Source organism: Natrix helvetica (genome assembly GCF_964273705.1).
Source record: "Natrix helvetica genome assembly, chromosome: Z".
In the NCBI taxonomy this organism is placed as follows: domain Eukaryota; kingdom Metazoa; phylum Chordata; class Lepidosauria; order Squamata; family Natricidae; genus Natrix; species Natrix helvetica.
The window spans coordinates 20731393-20756667 of record NC_138554.1 but is presented as its reverse complement, the minus strand read 5'-3'; the positions used below and the strand labels follow the sequence as shown (position 1 = coordinate 20756667).

Below are 25275 nucleotides of genomic sequence, written 5' to 3'. Positions count from 1 at the left end.
GGAAGAATTTAAGTTTTTTTCCTTGACTTTTTGCTTCCGATAAAGATAACTCAACACTTTTACACTGCCAAATGTTACTTGAGAGGAGCTGGCATTATGATGAACTCTTCCTGTTGGTACCTAGGGAGTGGGTGTAACAGGGAAATAAAAGAAGCAGAATTGTTTTTATATCTAAATGTCTTTATTGAATAGTGGTATATCCTTAACAAGTCTGATGCTATTAGCAATGAGTTAAAATGAGATGTTTTAATTATCTACAGAGTTGGGTGTATATAAAATAATTAATGAAGCAAATAAATTGCACAGAGTGTCCCAATGTTGAAAGGGGACAGAGTCTCTGTCTGTAATACCTCAAAGTTGGGAATCATAAATTGGCAACTTGTCAGCTGAATCCGGACATAGTTTCACACTCCTATATTAAAATTTATGCTGTCACTTCTTATTTTGTTCCTCAGTTTCTGGAAGTAAACCAGAATGACTGAATGGTACCCCAATTATAGCTGCAAAGGTTACGAAGTCCTTTTTCAAACCCACCATGTGGACAGTTGGCTATTTTCTCCCCAACATCTGGATTGAAGGACAGGGCTAATGAAGAGATAGAAAACTCTCCAAATCCTAAGAGAAGAGCAACGTAGCTTGGTCCTAAACCATTCCTACCTAGAGTAATCAGAGTAAGCCTAAAAGAGAGATGAGAAGGAAAACTCCCAATACTATCGGCTGGGAAATTCTGACACATTTTGCTTGTGTTCCTTCCACTTCCTATTATTATGTAAACGGGGGCACAGCTCCAGAATGTGAAAGAGCTTGCTCCAAAATAATCTAATGCCCGCCTTCTCAACCTTCTTACTGGGACTTAAATTTGAATACCAGTTGTATTCCAGCTATCAGACCACAAGTGAAGAAATAAAATACAATGAGTAAGCAAAGTTGTAGAGAAAGGCTTTTTTTCAGTTACAGGGAGAAGGGCAATTTCCTTGGGCTCAGCTATGCCCCACATCCTCTTCATTTTATTCACCGTAATGATTTGTTTCAGTAGTCTTTTCTTCTTTAATGCTGCCCACCCACCCCACTTTCTGTAAGCACAACCTACAACTCCCCAACCTATCAGCAGGCAAGGAATGCAATGCTTCAATTTGTGTTTCTATCCCCACAACTCAACTTCCCCAGCAAAGAGAAACAGAAGAATCCCAGGGCTAGGATTCATACTGGTTCTCTCCACCCACACAATTCCCCACAGTTCATCAGCTCTCCTCCAGAAGGAAGAGGCATCTATAGGGGCTGCCCCTTCAGCAGCATTTCTTGACCGAAGGCTTCTTTTTGGGCTTGTTGATTTTGACGACCTCGTTCTGCTGTTGTCGCCGTGCCAGGTTTTCCTGTTTCGTTCGGAGCACCATGGTGGTAATAGCATTGAACATCTACAGATGGAACATACAAGGGGAAGGGAACTGAACAAACTTCTTACCAAGTGTTTATTTTTTTCCAGCCCAAAGCTCCATCCATCCCCTCTTGAAGCACTGAAGGCCTCAGTTTCCCTTCCCACCTTTGCCCTCCTAACCACCTCTTCCAATACCTCTTCAACATTGAGGTTCTCTTTAGCACTGGTCTCAAAAAGCCGCACTCCCATTTGCTCACTGAACCGCCGGGCATCAGCAGTCTCTACTTGCTTCCGTGACAGGTCCTCACATTTATTACCCACTGGTTTGAGAGGATTGGAGAAGAGGAGAATTAAGAGCAAAGAAAACAATACAAACCCTTTAATATATTATATGATATATTCTGCACGAGTAACAGATAATTCGGGCACACTGTGGCTTCTTTTTGAATCTAACACATCTTAAGACCAATTATAGAGTCTTGAGGCTTATAGTCTTCCCCCTAATCTTGAGCAGCTCAACCTGGATCCTTTTAATGGCTTCTCCAGTGGGTGGTGGTTGTTTTTTGTTTTTGTGTGTAAAAGGATTTCATCATAAAGACATAGGTCTGTGGCACAGTATATGTTGTCCAAATAAATGCCCCAATGTTGGATGTCCTCCATTTTAAAAGGCAGAGGTAAGTACCTAATGTCAAACAGTACATTCTCTGTCTTATACTTTGGAGAAAAGACTATAAAGAGGATAATTCTGTGAACTAATCGCTTAAGATGGAAGAGTGACTCAGGAAATCTGCCTTCTCATTCACTAGAGTGGCTGTGATAATAGGCCACTCACAGTTTGGTTAAATGACCTACAAATACTGAATTTTGGTTTGGCTCACCAGAGAACAATGCAGCAAACAAAGCAAGAATTAATCCCAGCTAAGGTCTCTCATTTTTTGCAGCAAGCAAAGGCGAAGTTTCATATTTACTTGGCTTTCTAATCCACAACAGATGACCAATTTGTTCTTCATCTCTTGGATAAAGCCAAGTGGCTCAATGGGATTTTGAAAACCCCTAGCTTTAATTTTGTTTAGATCAATTTTCTATAAGCAATATACTCATCTTTGTTACAGTTGAGATTTTCAGGAATGGCAAGATAAAAAAATACAATGAATTCATATCATTTTTCTTCTCTGGGAATCCCAATCACGGTATTTAGTCCTATGTCAATGTCTCAGCTGAATTTTTATTTTACCCTTTTATAAACCCGCTGAGAGATTTTCATAGTTGGCAGTGTATCAGGTTAGATAAAGAAAGAATTGTCCTGCAGTCAGTAAGTCACAATGCTTTTTTGTCATAAGCCATAGCTCACATCAAAGTGAAATGCATGTGACAAATGTCCAGTTGATTATTTTCGGCCAAGATTAGCTAGTGGATCTCTAAATCTAGCAGTTTATCTCCAATCCTCAAAGATCCACAATGGTATCACCCTGCAAACTATCTCAGTATATTATTCTTTCTATCACTGCAAACAATAGGCAGGGCCTACAGAAGCCCTAACTAACATGATTGTTGAGGACTGTGGGAGTTGTAGTTCCAAAATAAAGTAGCTGGAAAATTCCCCGTTGAGAAAGAATATACAGAGCCATGGTAGAATATTTTCCCCCACCAAAATCTTGTTCAAATGGCCCAAATCAGCACTTTATAATCTGAAATGGAAGAAGAATGGAAGCACAATATCATCTGCCCTGTTCCTAGATGCAACTCAAATAATTTCCTCAAATCCAATGCTGCTATTGCAATAAATAAATAAAGAGACTATCAGGTTTCCCTAGCTGACCTTCAATGATATACCTCTGGAGTGATGTTTGTTTCTAGAGCAAGCAAGAAGAATTAAGCAATTGTAAACTTGAATAGGCTGAAACCTCAATGCATCTGAATATACTTTTCTAGGCTGGATATTCCTGAAATAAGAAAAATATTTCACTCCCCCTGAGAAACAAGCAGGACACCATGAAGTATACGCAGCCCACTTCCTCTTTTTCCAGTATGAATAAGAACTATTGAGAAAATCTCTTGTATTTCTATTACCCTGATCACGTTCCAATGTAATGTGATAGAATTACAAAGACTCACAACCATTGAACTGAAAGATGAGAGGGAAACAGGTTGGTAACAAAACCACTCACCCAAAATCTTGCACACATTGTCACAGTTTTGCCCAATCTCATGCAGCCAGCGCTTGACATTAACAAAGGACTCCGCGTTTGTCACATCGTAAACAATGATGACACCATGAGTATTGCGGTAATACCTGCACCCAAAGAAAATGAAATGACTTGCTTTGAACAGAGAAATTTTGATAACTCCCCATTTTTCTCTTCAGCGACAGGCTTCGAAGCAGTTCTGTAGCTCCACCAAGACTTACATTTAGTTTAGTGAATAGCCCCGAGGTGACCATAAAACCACATTTAGGGAAGATACCCCCTCAAAGTTAAAATAATAATAAAAAAGTTTAAATGGCTAGAATCCCACAACATTCTCCAAGTACAGGAAATCCTCAACTTACAATAGTTCATTTAGTGATTGTTCTAAATTACAACGGCACTGAAAAAAGTGACTGGTGACCGTTTCATACTTATGACTGTCACAGAATCCCCATAGTCACGTGATCAGAATTCAGACACCTGGCTACTGACTCATATTTATGATGGCTGCAGTGTCCGAAGGTCAGGTGATTCCCCTTTTGTGACCTTCCAACAAGCAAAGTTAACGGGGAAGGCAGATTCACTTAACAAACATGTTGCTAACGTAACAACTGTAGTGATTCATTTAATAACTGTGTTCAAAATTCACTTAACAAAATGTCTTGCTTAGCAACAGAAATTTTGGGCTCAGTTGTTGTCGTACGTAGAGGATTACCTGTATTCGATTTTAAAACTAATTTCTCATTCTGGATCAAAAATCTTGTGGCTTTTAAAGGAAGCACTTTTGCCCAGGGTTTTGCACTTTTACAGGTAGTCCTCGGCTTACAACAGTTCACTTAGTGACAGTTAAAAAGTTACAATGACACTGAAAAAAGTGACATGATCATTTTTCACACAACTATTGCAGCATCCCCATGGTCACGTGATTTACATTCAGCTGTTTGACAACTGGCCCACATTTATGACTGTCGCATTGTCCCGGGCTCGTGTGATTATCTGTTGCGGCCTTTTGACAAGCAAAGTCAGCGAGGAAGCCAGATTCACTTAACAACCATGTTATAACTTAATAACTGCAATGATTCATTTAACAACTCTGACAAAAGTCATAAAATGGGGCAAAAGTCACTTAACAAATTTCTCACTCAGCAACATAAATCCTGGCCTCAACTGTGGTTATTAAGTTGAGGACCACCTGTATTTATTTTATCCTGCAAAACTGTAAATGTGAAAAGATTGTATACTGCTAACGACCATAACTAATTAATAGCTAGGCTCTTTTCGTGGCCTTTTCACAAGCCTCTCATCAATTTGTCCCCACTCTTCAGTATTCAGGCCCCTGCACTCCATTCAGCTTGTATCCTGGACTTACGTGGAGGTAATAGTCCTGAACCGTTCCTGTCCAGCTGTATCCCAGATTTGAAGTTTCACTCTTTCTCCATTAATCACTAGTGTCCGGATTTTGAAATCTACCCCAATTGTTGTGATATAGCTACCTGGAGAGATACAGGGAAGAAAGAAGGAAGAATGAAAGTAATCAGAAAAGGGTATAAAAATGCCTTTTTACTACACAAACTGAGAAATATTAAAGCTAAATGTTAGGATGTGTTATTGCAAAAGAGAAGTGTGATCCAATATTGTTGTTATTAAGAAAAAAAAAGCAATCGCCAGGAGTGTTAAGGGTTAGAAATTTAATTGTGGCACTCAAAAGACCAAAGACTTATAACCATAAGTCCAAAGTCCTCTTTTCTAATGAGAGCAACTTTTGCCAAAAGCACCAGAAACTGGTTCAATGACTGTGGGATTACTGTGCTTGATTGGCCTCTCCATTTTTCCTCCATACTCTGGGTCCTTGGTTTCCAAATGAGATGCAAAAGTTCCTCTCATCAAAGAGGACTTTGGACCACTGAGCAACAGGACTTTGGACCACTGTGCTTCATTAAGACCGGGGTCAACGCAGCCGTCTACCAGGAGATTTTGGAGCACTTCATGCTTCCTTCTGCAGATGAGCTTTATGGGGATGCTGACTTCATTTTCCAGCTGCCCACACTGCTAAAAGCACCAAAACCTGGTTCAATGACCATGGGATTACTATGCTTGATTGGCCAGCAAACTCGCCTGACCTGAACCCCTTCGAGAATCTATGGGCGTTGCCAAGAGAAAGATGAGAGACATGAGACCGAACAATGCAGAAGAGCTGAAGGCCGCTATTGAAGCATCTGGTCTTCCATAACACCTCAGCAGTGCCCCAGGCTGATAGCTTCCATGCCACGCTGCATTGAGGCAGTAATTGCTGCAAAAGGGGCCCAAACCAAGTACTGAGTACATATGCATGCTTATACTTTTCAGAGGTCCGATATTGTTCTATGGACAATCCTTGTTTTATTGATTGCATGTAATATTCTAATTTTCTGAGATGGTGGATTTGGAGTTTTCATGAGCTGTACGCCATAATGATCACAATTATGACAAATCACGGCTTGAACTATCTTGCTTTGCATGTAATGAGTCTTATCTCATATATTAGTTTCACCTTTTAAATTGCATTACTGAAATAAATGAATTTTTGCACGATATTCTAATTTTTCAAGTTTCACCTGTAATAATCAGATTCTTCCTTTCCTTTAATTGCTAGTGTTAATCTACTCATTTCTGCACAATCTAATATTTTCTTAATTACATTTTCATCTTTAGAGGTTTCTTCAGTTTTCCAATTTTGTGCAAATACAATTCTAGCTGCAGTTATTACATGAATAATCAAATATACATTTTCTTTACTATACTTTCCTGATAAGATACCCAACAAAAAGGGTCCCTTCGGGGAGAGGGGGCGGTTTATAAATTTAATAAACTAAACTAAACTAAACTAAAAACAATTCAGGTTTTAAGTCAATATGTTGCTGAGTCATCTTCTCCAACCACATTCAAATTCTTGCCCAATATTTTTTCACTTTTATACATGTCCACCACATGTGATAATATGACCCCGGCGTTTGATGGTATTTCCAACATTTGGTTGATTTGTGTTTAAACAATTTTGCCAATCTTTCAGGTGACATGTACCATCTATAACATTTTGTAGAAATTTTATTTATATGCAGTTGCCATTGTTAACTTATAATTTCGTTCCCATAGTTGCTGACATTTATCTAACTCTATCGAATATCCCAAAAAATTTGCCCACACTATCATTGTTTTTTTTAACCTGTTCTTCTTCCAGCTGAACATGCAGTAAATAGTTATACATTTTTTTAATCATTTGCTCTTCTATTCCTGTAAGTATCTCATCCAATTCTGTCATCTCCATGTGGAAACCATATAATTTGTGTGTACCAAACCATGTCAATCCCTTGTTCTTCTAATCTTTGTTTCTTTTTAAGTTCCCCCCTTTCTGTCAAAACATCTTTATATCTAACAATGTTTCCCATATTAATAATATTTGGATGTATTAATGCTTCCATTGTTGAAAGCTAAGCTGGTATCTTCAAATAGTGTTTTTCTCTAACTTTCTCCCATACTAATAATAAAGCATTTCTTATATAATGTCTTTGAAAATAATCATGTATCTTGTTTTTCCCATACCACAGGAAGGCATGCCAACCCAAAGGTAAATCATGTCCCTCCAATGTTAATAATCTTGTATTTTTCAGTACAATCCATTCTTTCATCCATGATAACACTGCTGCTTGATAATATAGTTCCCAATTTGGTAACCCAAACCCTCCCCTAATTCTTGCATCTTGTAATCTTTTTAGATTAGGTCTTGCTTTTTTCCCTTGCCATATATATTTCACTATTATTTTGTTGAGATTTTCAAAATATTTTTTCTCTAACTCTAAGCAAAGTGATTGTTAAGAGAGTGGCAACCGATTTTCATCACCTTTTTTGTCGTGGTTAAGGGAATAAGTGCAGTTGTTAAGTGAACCATACAGTCATTAGACAAATCCATCTCCCCCCCCCTCCCATTGAATTTGCTTGTTGGAAAACAACTGGGGTTTCACATGCTACAAATGTTGTAAATAAATGTTGCTGACTGATATGTACCTTAATTTTGATCATGTGACCATTAGGATGTTGCAACAGTTGTAAGCATGAGGACCAGTTGTAAACTATTTTTTTCAGTGGAATGGTCAGTAAATGAATGCTTGTAAGTCAAGGAGCCACTGAATAAATCATTTGGAAAAAAGGGATGCAATAGTCCTAGAATTTGTAGGATTCTAATATTAGTTACAGGTGCAACCTATTTGTAACAGGAAAAATACAGCAACTGCTCAAAACAGATGCTGTGAGAATCAATACAGCCTGCGTTTCTGGCAGATTTTTTTTTCCTGGTCATTTAATCAACGGTTTGGTCAACCAGCAAATTACGATCTGAATGCACACTGAAAACAAGCTGAATAAAATGGAAAGAAGTTAACTTAACCAAGGCAGGAGGGAGGAAAGGCAAGGAATTTATTTTGAAAAGAATTCATGTTGCAATACTTTGCAAAAACATACTAGCAAGGATTCAATTACAGCATTGCCAGCTGGGAAACACAATAAGCACCCAAACACATTTAATTAGAGCAGATAGGACCATTTGCTTCTTTTATAGCAAAACTGTATAAAAGAACGCTGGGTAAATTAAATCCCCAAACCCCAATTGGGCAATATCATTATTATCATGACCAATTAAAATGCCACAAAGAAGGGAGTGAGATTCCACATTCTTCGGAACAGACTTGTGAAAAATCTCTGGGAAACTCACACACACATTTGTGGAATTTTTGTTCTTCCCAATTGCCAGTTGGGCATTGTGATTTTTTTTTTTTTTTGCATTTCATGGATCAGCACATTTATCCGTTTTGTTTTGTTTTACAATTTTGCAACTGCTTTTAAAAATGAGACGTTAAAGCCAAGAATCCATCTTATCCAAAGATGTTTGGCCTGGACTGAAATTGCAGCATTTTTGGTGCATGGCAAGTATCAGGACTCTCAACCCATCCAATGGTCATTATCACAGAAGGCAGTTCCTTACCTGAGAAGGTGTTATCTGCAAAACGGAGCAGAAGGCTACTTTTGCCAACCCCTGGACAGGAAACAAAAGGGAACAAATCACACAAACTCAAAATGAGAGTTTAATCCTTCCCTTCATTTCTTAACTGCTTCTGATGCAACAGATGGCCCTCAACAAAGCTCCTGAGAAGCTTCCCACCCAAAGCAAACAACCTTGGGAGTATTTATTCAAAAACAGCCACTCCTGTCTCAACCTATTGTGTCCTACTACAAGGAGAAGGAGGGGGTAAAAACCACAGGACTGCAAGAGAAGCTTGCACAGCATTGGGGGCAGGGGGACATCGGAGATTGTGGATTATCTTTCAAGACATGGATGTGAACTCTCAGGCAGTGGTGAGAACACTGGATAAATAATAATTGGATCAGCAGCATGCTGAGCAGTCACAAATTTTTGCTTCTAAATAGGAAGTTGAAAGGTTATGAGCAGGAAGAAAACAGAAGGCACACCTCGATACCCTGGCTTAAAGTAATCAAGCCACCTACAAGGGTGGGACCATAGATGTCACGGGACAGAAATTCTCTCCAGCAACTTCTGAGGTCACCTGTTGACATAACCCTGGAAATCAACTTCTCCAGCTCTTCTCCTTTCCTTCCCCACAGTTTCTTGATCAGACCCCTCTTCCTGTGAAGGTTGAGAGGACACAACTGCACCTCCATTCTCTACAGCTGCAGTGGGAGATAAGCCAAGACTGAGTTCTGCAGCACAAGCTTTCTTGGCTGATCTTGTGTGTATGCTAGGCCATCTCTCTCTCTCTCTCTCCCTCTCCCACACATATATACACACTGACGGAAATCTGTTTTTCTTCCCAGATTCCACAAATCAGCTAGGCTCTTTGGTGTGCCAGCTGATTTCCTCTAGTTCCTGTAGAGCCTCTTAGGTCTCGTCAGTGTAACGTTCAACTGAACTGCCATTTTAGCACAGTTTTACTATATATATATATCGTAGCATCCTGTTGCTATTGTTTTTTTTTTTGACAAACTAGAATTGGCTGAGTGCACCCCACAGACTAAAGCAGGGAGGTCCAACCTTGGCAACTCTGTGGGCTTCAACTCCCAGAATTCCTCAGGTAGCCATGAAGTACAGAAGTCTTAAAAAGTTGCCAAGGTTGGATATCCTTGCACTAATGCAAAAACGAGTTTACAGATCGTAATTGATTGATTTCATGTAGCATGCTAAATCAAACCAAACTCAACATATTATAATTTAGGCACGGTATGAATCACATATTCACTCTGTTATGTAGACCCTGGCTATGTATTACCCAAAATTCTTTTCAGGGAATGCATATTGTACTTTTTCATTAAACAGTGGCCACCTTTTGAAGACAATCTCTGTATCTGAGTGTGGCTGTTCTTTTTAATTATTCTGTCTTAAGATGGCTTGGGCTTTTCACACAATGTTTTTAGCATTTTGTAAATTTCTAGATTTCTAGATTTCGGCACTGAAAATGGCCACAGACTGAAGAGAAAAAAACTGGAATGGAATATGCTAGAATTTTTGTTGCTATTAGTTGCGAAGTCGTGTCTGACCCATCATGACCCCATGGAAAACGTTCCTCCAGGCCTTTCTGTCCTCTGGAGTCCATTTAAGCTCAGGCCTACTGCTTCGGTGACTCCATCCAGCCACCTCATTCTCTGTCGTCCCCTTCTTCTTTTGCCCTCAATCTTTCCCAGCACGAGGCTCTTCTCCAGTGAGTCCTTCCTTCTCATTAGGTGGCCAAAGTACTTGAGTTTCATCTTCAGGATCTGTCCTTCTAAAGAGCAGTCAGGGTTGATCTGCTCTAGGACTGACCGGTTTGATCACCTTGCAGTCCAAGGGACTCGCAGGAGTCTTCTCCAGCACCACAGTTCAAAGGCCTCAATTCTTTGGCACTCAGCCTTTCTTAGGGTCCAACCCTCACAGTCGTGAAGACCGTATTTAAAATCTAATTCTCCTTGTAACACTGAATTTAGCAGGAATGTCACCAGGAAGGAGGCCAAAATATGGCTACTGAGCCACAAGAGAGAAATATCAAGCAGACTCTGGGGAAACCAAATGTTTACAGAAGAACAAAGTTCTAAGAGAAGAAAGGAGGTGAAGGAGCAATTCTCCCAAATGTCTAATGAAGATGGAGTGAGCTGAAATGCCATGGAATGCAAAGAATTTGCTAGAGGCATTCAGAAAACAAAATAAGAAAATAGGCAAGGAATGGAGTTTCTAGAACAAGGGCAAAGCTGCCTGGCTGGAAAGTTAACCCAATGCTCCATTCTGTAACACTGGGATAATTTCACTTTCAGAAAGACTCTCCGGTTAAAATGAAAAGGGGTCATGGCAGCTGTTCCCCATCTACCCCCATCTCTGTTATCTCCCTGACAAGTTAATTTTCAAAGAGACTTGGCAATGGAATAGCTGGGAAAGAAGAAGTAAAGGAAAACAGCTCGCAGCTGTATGACCCTTTTCTAGCCCCCTCTGTTTCTCTCCAAGGGAAGAAACGTCAGCACATAACAAGAAAGGGATCTGTGGAGTTTGCATTCCACAATGTAAGTTAGCTGTATGTATATATGTCCAACTTCCCTATTTTCACAGTACATGACACAGCCAGACACAGAAAAGCTTCACAGAATGCTCAGAACTAAATTGTGAGTTAAATACACACAAGGAAACCAAGATTCATAAAAAACAAGATTTAATTAGCTTCATAGTTCCTTCGAGCACTCTTATCCACAAAGCTGTGCAAAGGTGCTGTACAACTTTCTTTTTTTTAATATATTTTTATTGTACATTTTCCTTTATTCTGCAACCCAGTTCCAATTTTGCAACAGCAGTACACTGGTTATATCAAATTCTTTTTAAATATACATGATGTTATACACTCTAATCACTACCATTTTTCTCTTAATCATAGAGTACAGTCTATTTTTAAATATATATTTGTGCTGTACAAAATTCTCTTCTTTGGCACTATTGTGACATAGTACCTACTAGAAAGAAAAAAATGGAAGTAATTAGATTATCTAGAATTTCATGGTTTATTATACCTGGTATTCCTGCTTCTTCTTTCTGAATGCTATCACTGGATTGCATTGTTTTTCATGTAACATGTAGGTTTGCTTACATGTGACAAAAAGAGGAGAGTTTGGATATCAACTTCAATGTTTCTCAATCTCAGCCACTTTTAAGATAGGTGGACTTTCAGAAGTCCCCAGGCAGCAATATCCTATCTCAAGCAATGGTGTTGCTCACTGGTGGATTCTGGGAGTTGAAGTCCATTCGTGTGAAGCGAAAACAGGATGAAAAGGCTGTTGTAACTGGCTGGCCAACACAATGGATGAAGACATTGGTTAACAAGGTTTCTATAAGTATCTTTCCACCATGAGGGATAAAAATGTTTTTGAAACTTTGGGACAGGTAATCCTCAACGTACGATCACAATTGATCCCCAAATGTTTGTTGTTGGGCAAGACAGATCGTGTGAATTTTACAACCTTTCTTGCCACAGTTGTTAAGTGAATCACTGCAAATTAGCTAGTAACCCAGTTGTTAAGTGAATCTGGCTTTCCCATTGACTTTGCTTGTCAGAAGGCCGCAAAAGGTGACCTCATTTATCTAAGTGTGAAAAAAGATCGCGAATAAAATTTTCCCTGTTGTTATACTCTCACTAAACAAATGTTTGTAACTCAAGAACTAGCTGTAGAGACACACAAATTCTAAGCCAAGATTTACTGGGAGGTATTTTCCCTATAAATCCTAGATCAGTGATGGCTAACCTTTTTCCCATCGCGTGCCAAAAGCAGGGAGGGGGGGCGTGAGCACGCAACCCCCACGCATGCACATGTGACCCCCCCTCCCCATGCATGCGTGTGCGACCCCCCCTGTTTTTGGTGTGTGATGGCACGATGGACCAGTTTTTCACCTTCCCCAGGCTCCAGAGGCTTTCTAGAAGCCTGGAGAGGATGAAAAGCCCCCCCCCCCCTCTGGAGACCAGAAACGGCCCGTTTCCCGACTTCCGGATTGCCTGTAGGGCAGTTTTTCTCCCTCTCAAGGCTTCAGGAGCCTTCCCTGAAACCTCCAGAGGGAGACAAACGGCCGAAAATGAAGGCCAAACTCAACTGGCCAGTGTGTGCATGCGTGCCGGAGCTGACAGAGCAACGCCTCGTATACCCTAAGAAATGGCTCTGCGTGCCATAGGTTCACCATCATGGTCCTAGATCATTGAAATATGGAAAGTAGTTGCCAAAATTGTCATCTCAAGGACAGTAAAAAAAAAAGGACAGTCTATCGAAGGCCTACCTGTTACTTGGCTCTTCTGCCTAGCCAAACCAGATCTTACAATCATAGGTTTGGAAGGAACTTTGGAGGTCTTTTGTCCAACGCTCTGCTGGAACAGAAGACCTTTCCTGTACCATTCTGGACAAATGCCTGTCCAATCTCTTCTTGAAAACCTCCAGCATTGGAGCATCCATAAATTCAGGAGGCAAGCTGTTCCACTGATTAATTGTTCTTATTATCAGGAAATTTATCCTTAGTTTCCGGTTGGATCTCTCTTTGATAATCCTCCATCCATTACTTCTTGTCTGCCTTCAGGTGCTTTGGAGGTTAAGTTGGCATCCTCTTCCCTGTGATAGCTCCTCAACTACTGGGAGACAGCTTTCATGTCACCCCTAGTCCTTCTCTTCGTTAAGACTAGACATACCTAGTTCCTTTAATCGTTCCTCATACATTTTAGCCTCCAGACCCTTTATCATCTTTGATGCTCTAATGATGAACATGATTTTCTGCTGGTTTCTGGCAAAAAAAATACCCATTTACATGAGTGGTTTTGGACTTACGGCCAACATGATCCACTTAACAACTACCATTAGAGAGTTGTAAAATTGGGTTCAGTCACATGGAGCCTCAACATACAACCATCAGGAGTTACAACCAAAATTCTAGTCCCAACTGTGGTCATAAGTCAAGGACTACCCATAACCTTTCCAGTATCTGCTCTAATTTCTCTGAATCTTCAAAATATGGGGCCCAAGAAAGGAACACAACAGTGAAAGTGATATATCAGTGAAGAATACATTGATTTGGGGATGATGCTTCTATCACTACATCAAAATATCTTGATTAATAGATCAGCTGAATAACATCCAGAACTGAATAACGCCTAGTAGTAGTGACCAATGGAAAACCCTATAGTTACTATATATATATATATTTGCAGTCTTATCTCTTTGCTAACTCATAGGCAGTTTGCAATCAATGACTGTTTTGGGATCTTTTCCGCAAATCCCCTTATTGATTCTCTGTCTCCCAACTTATAATTGTGCGTTTCGTTTTGGTTTCCTGGGGGAAGAATTTTGCATTGGTCACTACTAGATGCTATTCAGCTCTAGATGTTATTCAGCTGATCCACTTATCAAGATATTTTGAATGCAGTGATTGTTTTCCAGAATAGGAGCTGTCCCACTCATATTTTTCAACAATAGATTTGGCAAGCCTTTCTCCCATGTTTTTACCCAAATAATTTATTCAAGGTTGATGCATACAAATCTCAAGATCAAGACTTGCTGTCCCCCTACTTCAGATTTCTCTCCAAATTTAACAATCAAACTTTGAATTAACAGAATAACAGAGTTGGAAGGGAGCTTGGTCCAACCTCCTGCTCAGGCAGGAAATTCTGTACCATTTTAGACAAACGGTTGTTCAGTCTCTTCTTGGAATTCCCCCCACCCCAGCGATAGCACCCAAAACTTCCAGAGACAAGCTGTTCCACTGATTAATTGTTCTGTCAGGAAATTACTTATTTTTAGATTGGCTCTCTCGATTAGTTTCCATCCATTGTTCCTTTTGCCCTGCCTTCAGGTGCTTGGGAGAATAGGTTGACTCCCTCTTCTTTGTGGCAGCTCCTTAGATATTGGAACACTGCTATCATGTCACCACTTTTTATTAAACTAGATGTACCAATTCCCGCAACTGTTCTTTGTATGTTTTAGCCTTCGGTCCCCTAATCATCCTTGTTGCTCTTCTCTGCACTCTTTCTAGAGTCTCAACATCTTTTTTATATTATGGTGACCAAAATTGAATTGTTTTCAAACAAGCTATAGACCCACTTAAGACCCACCCAAACCCACATTTAATATTCTAATATAACCGCCGCCTTTCAGACTCTTTCAACCGCCTCCCCATGCACCCGACCAATTTTCCACACTGATTAACACAATGACATAATTATGCAAACAATGAAAACTGATGCCAATGACCCAATTTACATTCTTCCCATAATGATTTGATTATGTGAATTGTCACATGAATAGGAGACCCCCCCCCTTCCCCCATCTGCCAATGAATACATTTTAATAAGGTTAACCTGTTCCTCCCCCCAAATACTTCTCAGTCTACAACTTAGCCAGTCCCTCTGATTTAGAGTGCCTATTTGTAGTAAGGACTATGACTACGTGACAGGCATTTAAATCCTAAAATCCTCTTTAAATCAGACATGCCTTGGAGCAACCCGATCCAAATAGATCCCAGGACACACCAAACAACCTGGGATCCTCCAGTACTGAAACATGATCGCCAGAGATCAACAGCCTTTTGCACCAGCTTTTTACCATGCCAATCTATCCATCAAACATTTCATCAACTTTTCTCTCCTCTGTAGCCAGCATCTATTTTCAACTGACGGAAACATTAATTCCACTTCTACTGTATCCTGGAACCAATGTATTCATGAATGAAGGCAAATATATGTGTCCCAGGATAATGTTGCAGGACCCAATCGGGATCAGTCATCGGGATCAAGCTTTCAAACTTGTTCTGGAGTCCATCCTCAGGGAACTTCTCTCTCTATGTTTTGAGCTATTCTATGTGGCGCCTGGTTGTGTGGCTTTTTAGTTGTTCATTGGGGTGTTGATGGCCAGTTACTAAATCATTGGCTATTGTTTCCTTCTGCTGCCAAGCCCTCGGCTTCAAAGTACCTGATAAGCTGGTGGTATCGTAAATCAGCACTCCTGTTGATTGCCAAGGGACATGTTTCCCAGGCTTCAATCATTTCCCTGGCTATTTTTGTCCCTGTTCAGCCACCAATCTTAATAGCTGCAAAATCAATTGAAATGATTGCCAGGTTGGCGCAAACCCTGATTCTTGGATACACTGAAACATGCATGAATGCATACCAAAGACGGCTGCTTCTACTAATTTTACTTTGATCCATCTCAAAATCAGCTTTATCAAGTGTAGAAAGCAAACAAAAGAAGCCATTAAAAGTTTCCAAAGTCCAAAAGAGAGAAGGTAAGCCACACATTATCCGCTACAATGTCTTACCGATCAATGACTACTTCAGCTTCAACCACAACAATACAAGAGCACACAACAGATACAAACTCAATGTAAGCCACTCCAAACTTGATTGCAGAAAATACGACTTCAGCAACAGAGTGATTAATGCCTGGAATGCTCTACCTGACTCTGTTGTTATATGTTCAAATCCCTCAAACTTTAATCTTAAACTGTCTACTGTTGATCTCACCCCATTCCTAAGAGGTTTGTAAGGGGGCGGGCATAAGTGCACCATTGTGCCTACGGTCCCTGCCCTAATGTTCCTTTTTATTCATATGCATTTCATTCATACTCATGTTTATTCCTATACCTATTATCTTTTAATCGATTGACAAATCAAATAAATTATATAAAATAAATAAATCACTTGCAAAAGGCCTGAAGTGAAAGCAAGGAGCGGCCTTTCTGACTGGAGAGAGAAGCAAGACCATGTGAAGGTTACACTATGCCCTTTTCAAGAAGAATATAATAACTAAGGAAGATAATCCAATTCTGTCACAGGATTAGATTGCTGCACAAAGAAAGGTTCAGTTTGCAACACCCCCTGTGACTGTTCAAAGGAAAAGTTTCCTGTACAATTGAACTGTGGGTAGTGCTCAACTTACAACCACAATTGATTCCAATTCCCCCTGTTGTAAGCAAGGCAATTGTGATGTGAGTTGTGCCCATTTTTGCATTTTTTTGCCATGGTTATTAAACAAATCGCTGCAGTTGTTAAGTGAACCACGCAGTTGTTAAGCAAATCCAGATTCCTCCATTGATTTTGATTGTCCAACGTCGGCTGAGGGGGTTACAAATGGTAATTACATGAACCTGGAATGCTGCAAGGGTCAAAAATATGTTGGTTGCCAGGCACATCAATTTTGATCACATGAACACAGGGATGCTGTAAGTCCAGGGACTGGTTGCAAGTCACATTTTTTCCCCAGTGCTGTTGAACGGTCACTGAACAAATTGTTGTAAGTTGAGGACTACCTGCACTAGCCATGGAAGATCAAATCAACCCCAACTGGACAAGTCTGCTCCAACCAGTCTTCCTTTCCGCTTTTGGGTTTTGTAGTGAGTCAGCTGGAAGGTAGAGTCCCCACCCAATTCTCATTCTCAAACCTTCCCAAGCAGCTGTGTGATGTCAGCGATTTGTGGGAGACCACAATGGTGTCTACAAACTGCAATGCGGTCTGTATGAATCATTCACCCAAAACTGAGGAATTCCACATCCAACTCCGATTTCGCAGCAGGTGCACCCCAGCAAATCCCAGTTCCCTCTCTTGGCAGCCCCATCTTCAGCCAAGCTTTTATTTAAGCTTTGGCCAAGGAACCCCAGAGCTCAAAATGCAGCCCAGAAAACGAAAGACAGGACTTTACCAGATGGGTGGAATGAAATGGTTTTGCCCCAACATAGGCAATTTGCTGCCTTCCAGGTGTTTTTGGATTATAAATCCATCTCTGGATTTGGCCAAGCTGGCTGAGGCTGGCGAGGGACAAAATCTTAAGCTATAAGAAGCATTGTCCCAAGACGCTTCCGTGGTCATGTGGCCAACATGACTATACATCAAGGCGCACAGAGCATTGACCTTCCCACCGAAGTGGTACCTATTTATCTACTTCAGAGGTGGATTGCTCCCAGTTCGGCCCAGATCAGCTGAACCGGGAGTGTCAGTAGCGGGAGGCTCCGCCCACCCACCCAGACACTTCTGCACATGCACAGAAGTGTCGCGTGGACACGCACGAGCAAACTGATAGTAAAAAAATTGGAAACCCACCACTTGCATGTACATGCTTTCGAATTGGTAGGTTGGCAGGAGCTGGGGCAAGTAACGGAAGCTCACCCTGTCCCGCAGTGCTCAAGTCTCGAACCCGGGCTATAAGCTTTCCAGCTGACAAGCTCAGCATCTTTAACTGCTGAGCCATCTTATTAACTATATTATATATTTTATTTGCAGTCCACAAGAATTCCTCTTTACTTAAGGTGGCCCAGGCAAGTCAAAAGGTTGGACATGCTCGGTGTGAGTGATTAAAGGCTAATATCTTTGAGTAAATTCAGCTTACCCTTAGGTAAAGAGCTATAGGACTATAACAGGATGTGAAATATGGCCAATGAGAAAGGGCTGTTATAATCAGGTGAAAATTGAAAAGTCCATCCTGCTTAATCTTAATTTTCCACTTTGCTTCTCCACCCACATTTTTATTTTGCTATTCAGTTTTTTAAATGTACTTCAATGTCACCCTTAAATATTAATGCAGCAATAGCTTTTATTTCTACATTTGTGCTCTGCTTTAAGATGATTACACAGGAAGTGACCTATATATTCAATAAATGCAGGAAATAGTATTATAAACCATTTGAGGAATGATAATCACCCATTCTCCATTTCAGATATGCTTAGACTATATCTCCTAGAATTAAAGTCAACCTGGCTGTGTAGTCCCAGCATGCCTGGAGGCCATCCACTTGGAGATGATATCCCAAAACAATAAAAGTCATAGGAAGGAAACTCCCAAGGTTGTTCCCTCATCCCTAAAGCCAAATGAAAATATTCCAGGGTTGAGAAAACTACAGCCCAAAGGATGCTTGGAATTCTACAAATTGAATTAAGTCCTGAAGAAAACCACTAACATGTCAGAAAAATAAAATTCACCCTTTAACATATTTAGTGGATCTTTCTGTAAGTCAGTGGAATCGATAGAGCAGTTTTAAACTGTGGTAATGTTTGGGCTTCAACTCACAGAATTCCATGCAAGGAGGGAAATTCTGGGAATTGAAGTCCAGACATTTTAAAGATGCCAAGGTTGGGAAACACAGCTATAGAGAATTAGAGTTCCTGAAAGGTAGTATGGGACAAGAAGAAAAGTAGAATTAAGGAATAAAGATAAGGAGGTTGTAGGTCCAATGATTCCTTCTCAGAGTTGTGCAGATCTTTATTTTGCCCAGGGATATTTGCAGGAATGAAAGTGAGGCAGAAAGGGTGAGGAAGAACAAAAGAACGAGAATAAAGGACAGGTAAGAAGGAGATTATACACGAGGGAGGGAAGCATTCAACCCACCTCATGTGCTCACAATGAACTGGAGGAAGAAGATGGAAGATTAACATAAAAAGTCTAGGAAGGGAGAAAAATTTGAAAGAACCAGGCTAAGTGTTCAGAATGAAAATGGCAAAAGGATAACAGGCAAATCTAGCATGAAAAGTGTTAGGAAATCTGAAAACTCACAAAAAAGACAGCAAAACAATTGAAATAATTGTTTGAGGAGGGGGGGGGGAAATCAGCAAGAGGCAGTTTGGTGTAGGGTTAAGGTGCTGGCCTAGAAATCAGGAGAATATGAATTCTACTTCTGCATGACAGCTTGAGTAACTTTGGCCCAATCATTTTCCCTCAGCCCAACCCACCTCACAGGGTTGTTGTTGAGGGGAAAGAAGAGGAGGGGGGGGAAAGAGAAGATGTAGTCCTCAACTTACAACCATAATTGAACCCAAAATGTTTGTTGCTAAGTGAAACATTTGCTGTGAGTTTTGCCCCATCTTACGACCTTTCTTGCCACAGTGATTAAGTGAATCACTGCAGTTGTTAAATTAATGACACAGATGTTAAGTGAATCTGGCTTCCCCCTTTTGACTCTGCTTGTCAGAAGGGAACAAAAGGGGATCATGTGACCCCAGGGACACTGCATCATAAATATGAATCAGTTGCCAATCATGTAAATTTTGATCAGGTGACCATGAGGATGCTATTGTAAGTGTGAAAAAAGTCATGCCGGTGCCAATGTAACTTCGTACCATCACTAAACGAACTGTTATAAGTTGAGGACTACCTGTATTGTGGACGTTCTCTGCCTTGAGTTACTTACAAAGTAATCAAAGCAGGATAAAAATCTAACAAATACAGGAGGACAGAGTTAGATAAGTTTGAAGAGGGATGACAATGAAAAAACAAACACTCTTACCCGAATCTCCAATGATAAGCAATTTAAACAAGTGGTCATAATCCTTGGCAGCCATTCACGGTGCTGGGACAGCTTCCGTCACTGCTGTATCTCACACTCGGTTCTTCCCTGGAGGGCTTTTCCTCAAACTTCCCACAGGATTGGCTTCACAGCCCCATTGCAGCTCGCTGAGGCCAAACAACGTCCAAAGATTGCCAACAATTTCCAAGAGCGGCAGCTGAGTCAATCCGTGAGGATTCACCGTCTTTTCCTCCAAAAACTTACCGTAAAGAACATGGAAATGTTTGTAACTTAGCCCCCAAGGTGGGAAGATGTCAAAACTTTTTTTCCTTTTTCTTCCAAACGTTTCCCCCTCCCCGCTTCCCTTGGGGGTCAAATGACAGAGGAACACAGCCCAGTTTGTGGGTTGGAAAGCAGTTTCTTCTTCTGCCAAACAACTGTAGGATGTACGTTGATTGTTCTGGCGTTTTGTCCTTCAATACCGGAATCACGGTTTGCTAAGATCTTGGCTTCCCTTGTCGTGGGAAGGGAAGCAGACAGAAATGGTTAAACGTTTCTGAGCCAATAGGGAGGGAAGAGATTTCTCCCAAATTCCTGGCTTACCAAAAAGCAGCGCCGTGTAGAAAATATAGTTAACTGGGAACAAAACAAAAAGGGAGGAAAAAAGGGGCAGGCAGAGGAAGAAGCGTGTTTTCCTCTTCTTCTTTCTCCAGTCTTTTAACCCCAGCTTTTAAAAAGAGAACAAGATTTGACTCCTTTAAAAAGGATGAGCCTGACTGTTAAAAACGAAAGCAGGACAGGAAGGTAAGTGGTGGTTTAAAGGAAGAGGCGAGAATTTAGATCCCCATTCCAAAAAAGAGAGATCTGCTTGGCTCCAGGAAATAAATGTTCAGCATCGAAAGGAGTGGCAGCATTAGAGAAGATCCCTTGCCATGATGGAGAGGATGATCCGATCGGTTGTATTTTTTTTTAATTTAAAAAAAAGAGGAGAAACCGAGGGGTGGGGTGGGGGAATCAGAAGACCCAACCGAGGTGGGAGGGAAGCAGGCTGGGAGTTTCTCTAAAAGGGTTTGGCCAAGAGGAAGAAGATATCGCAAAGTTTTCCTAACTACTTTCTCTTTTTTTTCCCCAAGAAAAGAAGCCAGGAGAGAGAAGGAGGGGGAAAAGGTCAGAGGGAGGGAGGAGGTTAAAAAAAAAGCCGCTGCAGGAATCAATGAAGGAGGCGAGGAGGAGAGCCGGGCGCAAGGCGGCCTGCAGGAGGCATTGCGACGGGAGCCAAGGAGATCAACGCTGAATCAGCTGCCAGGGTTAGGCGGGTCTCCCGTGGGTGGCGTGGCGGTGGTGGAGGCTGCCTGCCTGCCTGCCTGCCTGCCTGCCTTCCTCGTCCCCTGCCGGACGCGGCTCTGGCTGGGATCAGATGGCAGGTCCCCGCAGCCCCGCGCCTTCCTTCCTTCCCCGTCACCTCCTACGGCCGCGGCTTCCCGGCTGGAACGCCAAAGGAACATTCGAACCAGGCGGAGGGAGAGCGAGGGGGCGGGGCCTGCCTTGTAAGGGGCGGCGCCTTGTGTTATAATGGGCGGTGCTTAGCGACGGCGGCCGAGGGCTGGGCGGGGCCACAAGAGGGGAGAGAATAAAGAGAGGGCTGGGCTTGGAGGAGCCGTGGGGCCCGCCACTTTGTGGGGTGGGATTGGGGGGGGGAGAGGAGAGAGTGTCTGTGTATGAATCTATATCTATATCTATCTATATCTATCTATCTATCTGTCTGTCTGTCATCTATCTATGGATATGGGTGTTTAACCCCGCATGCCGGGGTTAAAGATACAGATCATTTTTTAAAAAAAAATGATATATTTATTCATTCCGACGTGCATTGTCCAGCCGCACCTCTCCCTCTTCCAGCGTTAAAATGCCTGCATGCATGTAACGGGCCCCAACCTGGCGCCCGCAGACCAAGGGGACTTCTACAATGACTATCCTCCCCGGCCTGCAGGGAAATAGGAATCGCATGCATCTGGAGACTTTCCTGCTTATGGATGGCAGCAGCCGGGGTCTGTCATAAGGTTGGGTCCCAGGGGGTAAAAACCAGGATTTATTTCCTCCTTTCTCTTCCCCCCCCCCTTCTCCCCGGGCACTCCGCCCAGCGAGGATGCGGAGAAGGCAGCTTCGAAGGAGACCGGTGGGTTTCCGAGCAGGGTCGGAAGTTGGGAAGAAAGCTGGATGAAAAATAAGAGAGTAACCATCTGGGGAAACGGGGCAAAGTGGGGAGGGGGAATAAAAAGTCGTTTGGAGGGAAAGGGCCGGGATGCGACCCAAAGGAAGGTGGCACCCATTAATAAAAGGGGGGGGATATGTTACATTACAGGGTGTGTCTTGTTTGGCTGCATCTAAACACGAGGCTCCGGACGAGGTTTCGCCTTTTCACAGCTACGCTGGGCGCAGCGACTTCCTTTGTAGCAGTTCAACCGGGAAACTGGGTCGCATTTCCAAAAGGGGGTGGGGGTGGGTGGATTCGGAGCAGCCCTTGGCAGAAGAGAGCCCCGGGTGGGGGCAGCACTTTGGGCTTTTTCTCCAAACAGTTGGGTGGAATTGGAGCTGGATGGATGGGTGACCACAAGGAAATCCCAAGACTAGACTGGAAAGGGGAGGAAAAAAACTTGGCACAAGTCAGCTGCAAACCGCTTCTCTCTCTTTTACTGCTGAGAAAGTAGGGTGGGTGTGTCCCCGAAGTCCCAGAAATAAACTAGATTCTTTTAACTTTTGGCAGAAGAAAGCACTGGCAGGATTCCTAGCTCAGAGTCTCTCCCGCCCCCCCCCCCTCCATTCCTGCCTAGGGACTGAGGCATCCTGCCACCTGTCCAAATAATCTACATCGATGTTTCTCTATTTCAGCAACATTAAGATGTGTGGACTTCAACGCCCAGAATTCTCCAGCCAGCATAGAGTTTAGCATAACTGGCTGGGGAATTCTGGGAGTTGAAGTCCACACATCTTAAAAGTTGTTGAGATTGAGAAGCTCTGCATTAAATTTATGCAGCTTCCTGGTTTGGGAGAGGAGTGATGGGGCGGGTTACGGATTGTCCATGCCTGTGGCTGTTTGTTTTGACCATCTGCCTGACCCATCCGTCCTGCATTCTTCTCCGGAAGGTTGGGATGCCAGTTGCAGCTGCCCCCTCGGTTCTGCAAGAGAGGCACATTGTTCTCTGCTTAGGCCCACCATGAGAAAAGGAAAATGCCACCCAGAGGGATGCAGCTGGCACAGAAAGTCGAGGTTGCCCACAGCCCAGCGATTGTGGCACAGACTAGCATTTCCTCAGTTAGAATCACAACTTCTACTACTGCAAAAGCAAAGGGCAGACTCCATGTTGGTGAGCTTGTATTCAAGTCCCATTAAAAAAATAAAAATCCATAAAAATGGTTTAAACCCTTACCGATGGTAGACAGTATAACATTTTACTCCTTAGGACTACTTGGCAAATTCTGTTTTCTCTTTTGATCCATCTTGGCATTATTTTGTTCCCAACCTATATTTTAAACATTACAATTATGGGGGGGGGAGGGGGTTTTCTTGCTAACCAACAACAAAAAGGCCAGATAGAAACAACAAAGACACAGAACTACCACAAATACAGACAGTTCTCAACTTACAAACGCAACTGAACCCAAAATTTTCAATGCTAAGCGAGGCAGTGAGTTTTGTCCCATTGTATGAACTTTCTTACACAGTTGTTAAATGAAACACTGCAGTTGTTAAGTTAGTCGTGTGATTGTAAAGTGGATCTGGCATCGCCATTGACTTTGCTCGTAAAAAGGTCGCAAAAAGGATCACATGACTCGATCTTGGCAACCGTCATAAATACATGCCAGTTGCCAAATGTCCGATTGTTGATCATATGACCCCCAGGATGCTGCAACGATCATAAGTCACATTTTTCAGAGCCGTCGTAACTTTGAAGAGTCACTAAATGAATGGTTGAAATTGGAGGACTCCCTGTAATTGGCTACTTAATAGCCCATCAGCTGCATCCAAACATTCTCACCCAACCAATGAGAAGCTACATTTTGATAGCCCATCATCCCCAGCCTATTATTATTTTGGCAAGAGAGTCTCAAGTTTTCTAAAAGACCCAGCAGGGGATCAGAAGCGATTTAAGGGTGCAGGGGAGTGTGTCACATTTCAAAACATGCTTGTGCAAGTGAAATGGGAAGACCACTTAAACTCACCTCAGGCTATCCTTTTCAAATATACATAATCAGTTATGTTCAAATGTATAGGGCCATGATGGCAAACCTATGGCATGTTCTCTGTGGGCACGTGCACCGTTGCCAGCTGCTATTCTGGTTTATGGCACACACGTGCACCACCAGCTGGTCTTTGCGGGTGCCAGAAAATGGCCAAAAAACAGGCCCGAAAAAACAGCCTGAAAACGGGCCAAAAAACAGCCCAAAAAGGCTAAAGACTGGGTTTCTAGTGCTCTGGCGCGCACACATGCACACACATTCTGGTTTGGGCACTCTGTGTCAAAGAGGTTCGCCATCACTGGTATAAGGATGAAGAACTCCGCCCCCCTTTATGGTTTGTGAACTTCAATCTCCAGAATTCCTGAGGCAGCCATGATGGCTCAGGAATTCTGGGAGTTGAAGTCCACAGGTCATAAAGGCGGCATAGTTCCCCACCTCTGGTATACAGTTAGAACAGAAGGATTCAAAACCATTTCACTGGCCTGTTTATTATTTATTTTTTAAACAAATGTATGAGGTAAAAGGTTTCCCTGAACATGCGTGCTAGTCGTTTCTGTTTTCTAGGGGGCAGTGCTCATCTCTGTTGCTAAGCCGAAGAGCCAGCGCTGTCCAAAGACATAGTCTCTGTTGGTCATGTGACCGGCAAGGTGGTCCCTATTTTTCTACTTGCATTTTTATGTGTTTTCGAACTGCTTGGTTAGCAGAAGCTGGGACAAGTAACGGGAGCTCACTCCATTATGTGGCGCTAAGGATTCGAACCGCTGAACTGCCTATCTTTCTGATCAACAGCGTCTTAGCCACTGACTGCATCCTTAATAAACAAATGTCTATAGCTGTCCAATTCACACAGAGTGACTCTGGGCAGCTGTTATGTCAGTTACTGTAGTGAATTGATTTCATAGTTAGGTCCCACAGTTCTTCAGATAGAAAACAGGAGATCATGAGTTCAGCTCCCAGTCTTAACCATGAAAGCCAACTGGGTGACTTTAAACCAGTTACTGACTCTCATCCCAACCCACCTCACAGCGTTGTTGTTATGGGGAAAATAGGAGGAAAATGAGTTGTATTTGCTTGCCGTCTTGGGATAGAGGTTGTCCTGGTCTTACGAACATAATTGCACCCAAAATTTCCCTGACTAAGCAAGAGAGATATAAAGTGAGTTGTGCCCCATTTTACG

The 25275-nt window shown here is 42.1% G+C and overlaps 1 protein-coding gene across 1 annotated transcript; it reads right to left on the bottom strand.

The window, feature by feature from the left end:
• Positions 1–159: 159 nt before the first annotated feature.
• Positions 160–21396, bottom strand: LOC309401959 (ras-related protein Rab-35-like). Its single transcript, XM_081971347.1, has 6 exons — positions 19860–21396; positions 8576–8626; positions 4931–5054; positions 3544–3668; positions 1571–1695; positions 160–1415 (listed from the first exon to the last, which is right to left on the bottom strand). The coding sequence occupies exons 1-6, from the start codon at positions 19912–19914 to the stop codon at positions 1287–1289; spliced, it is 609 nt and encodes a 202-aa protein (XP_081827473.1). The 5' UTR covers positions 19915–21396; the 3' UTR covers positions 160–1286.
• Between the last annotated feature and the right edge of the window lie 3879 nt (positions 21397–25275).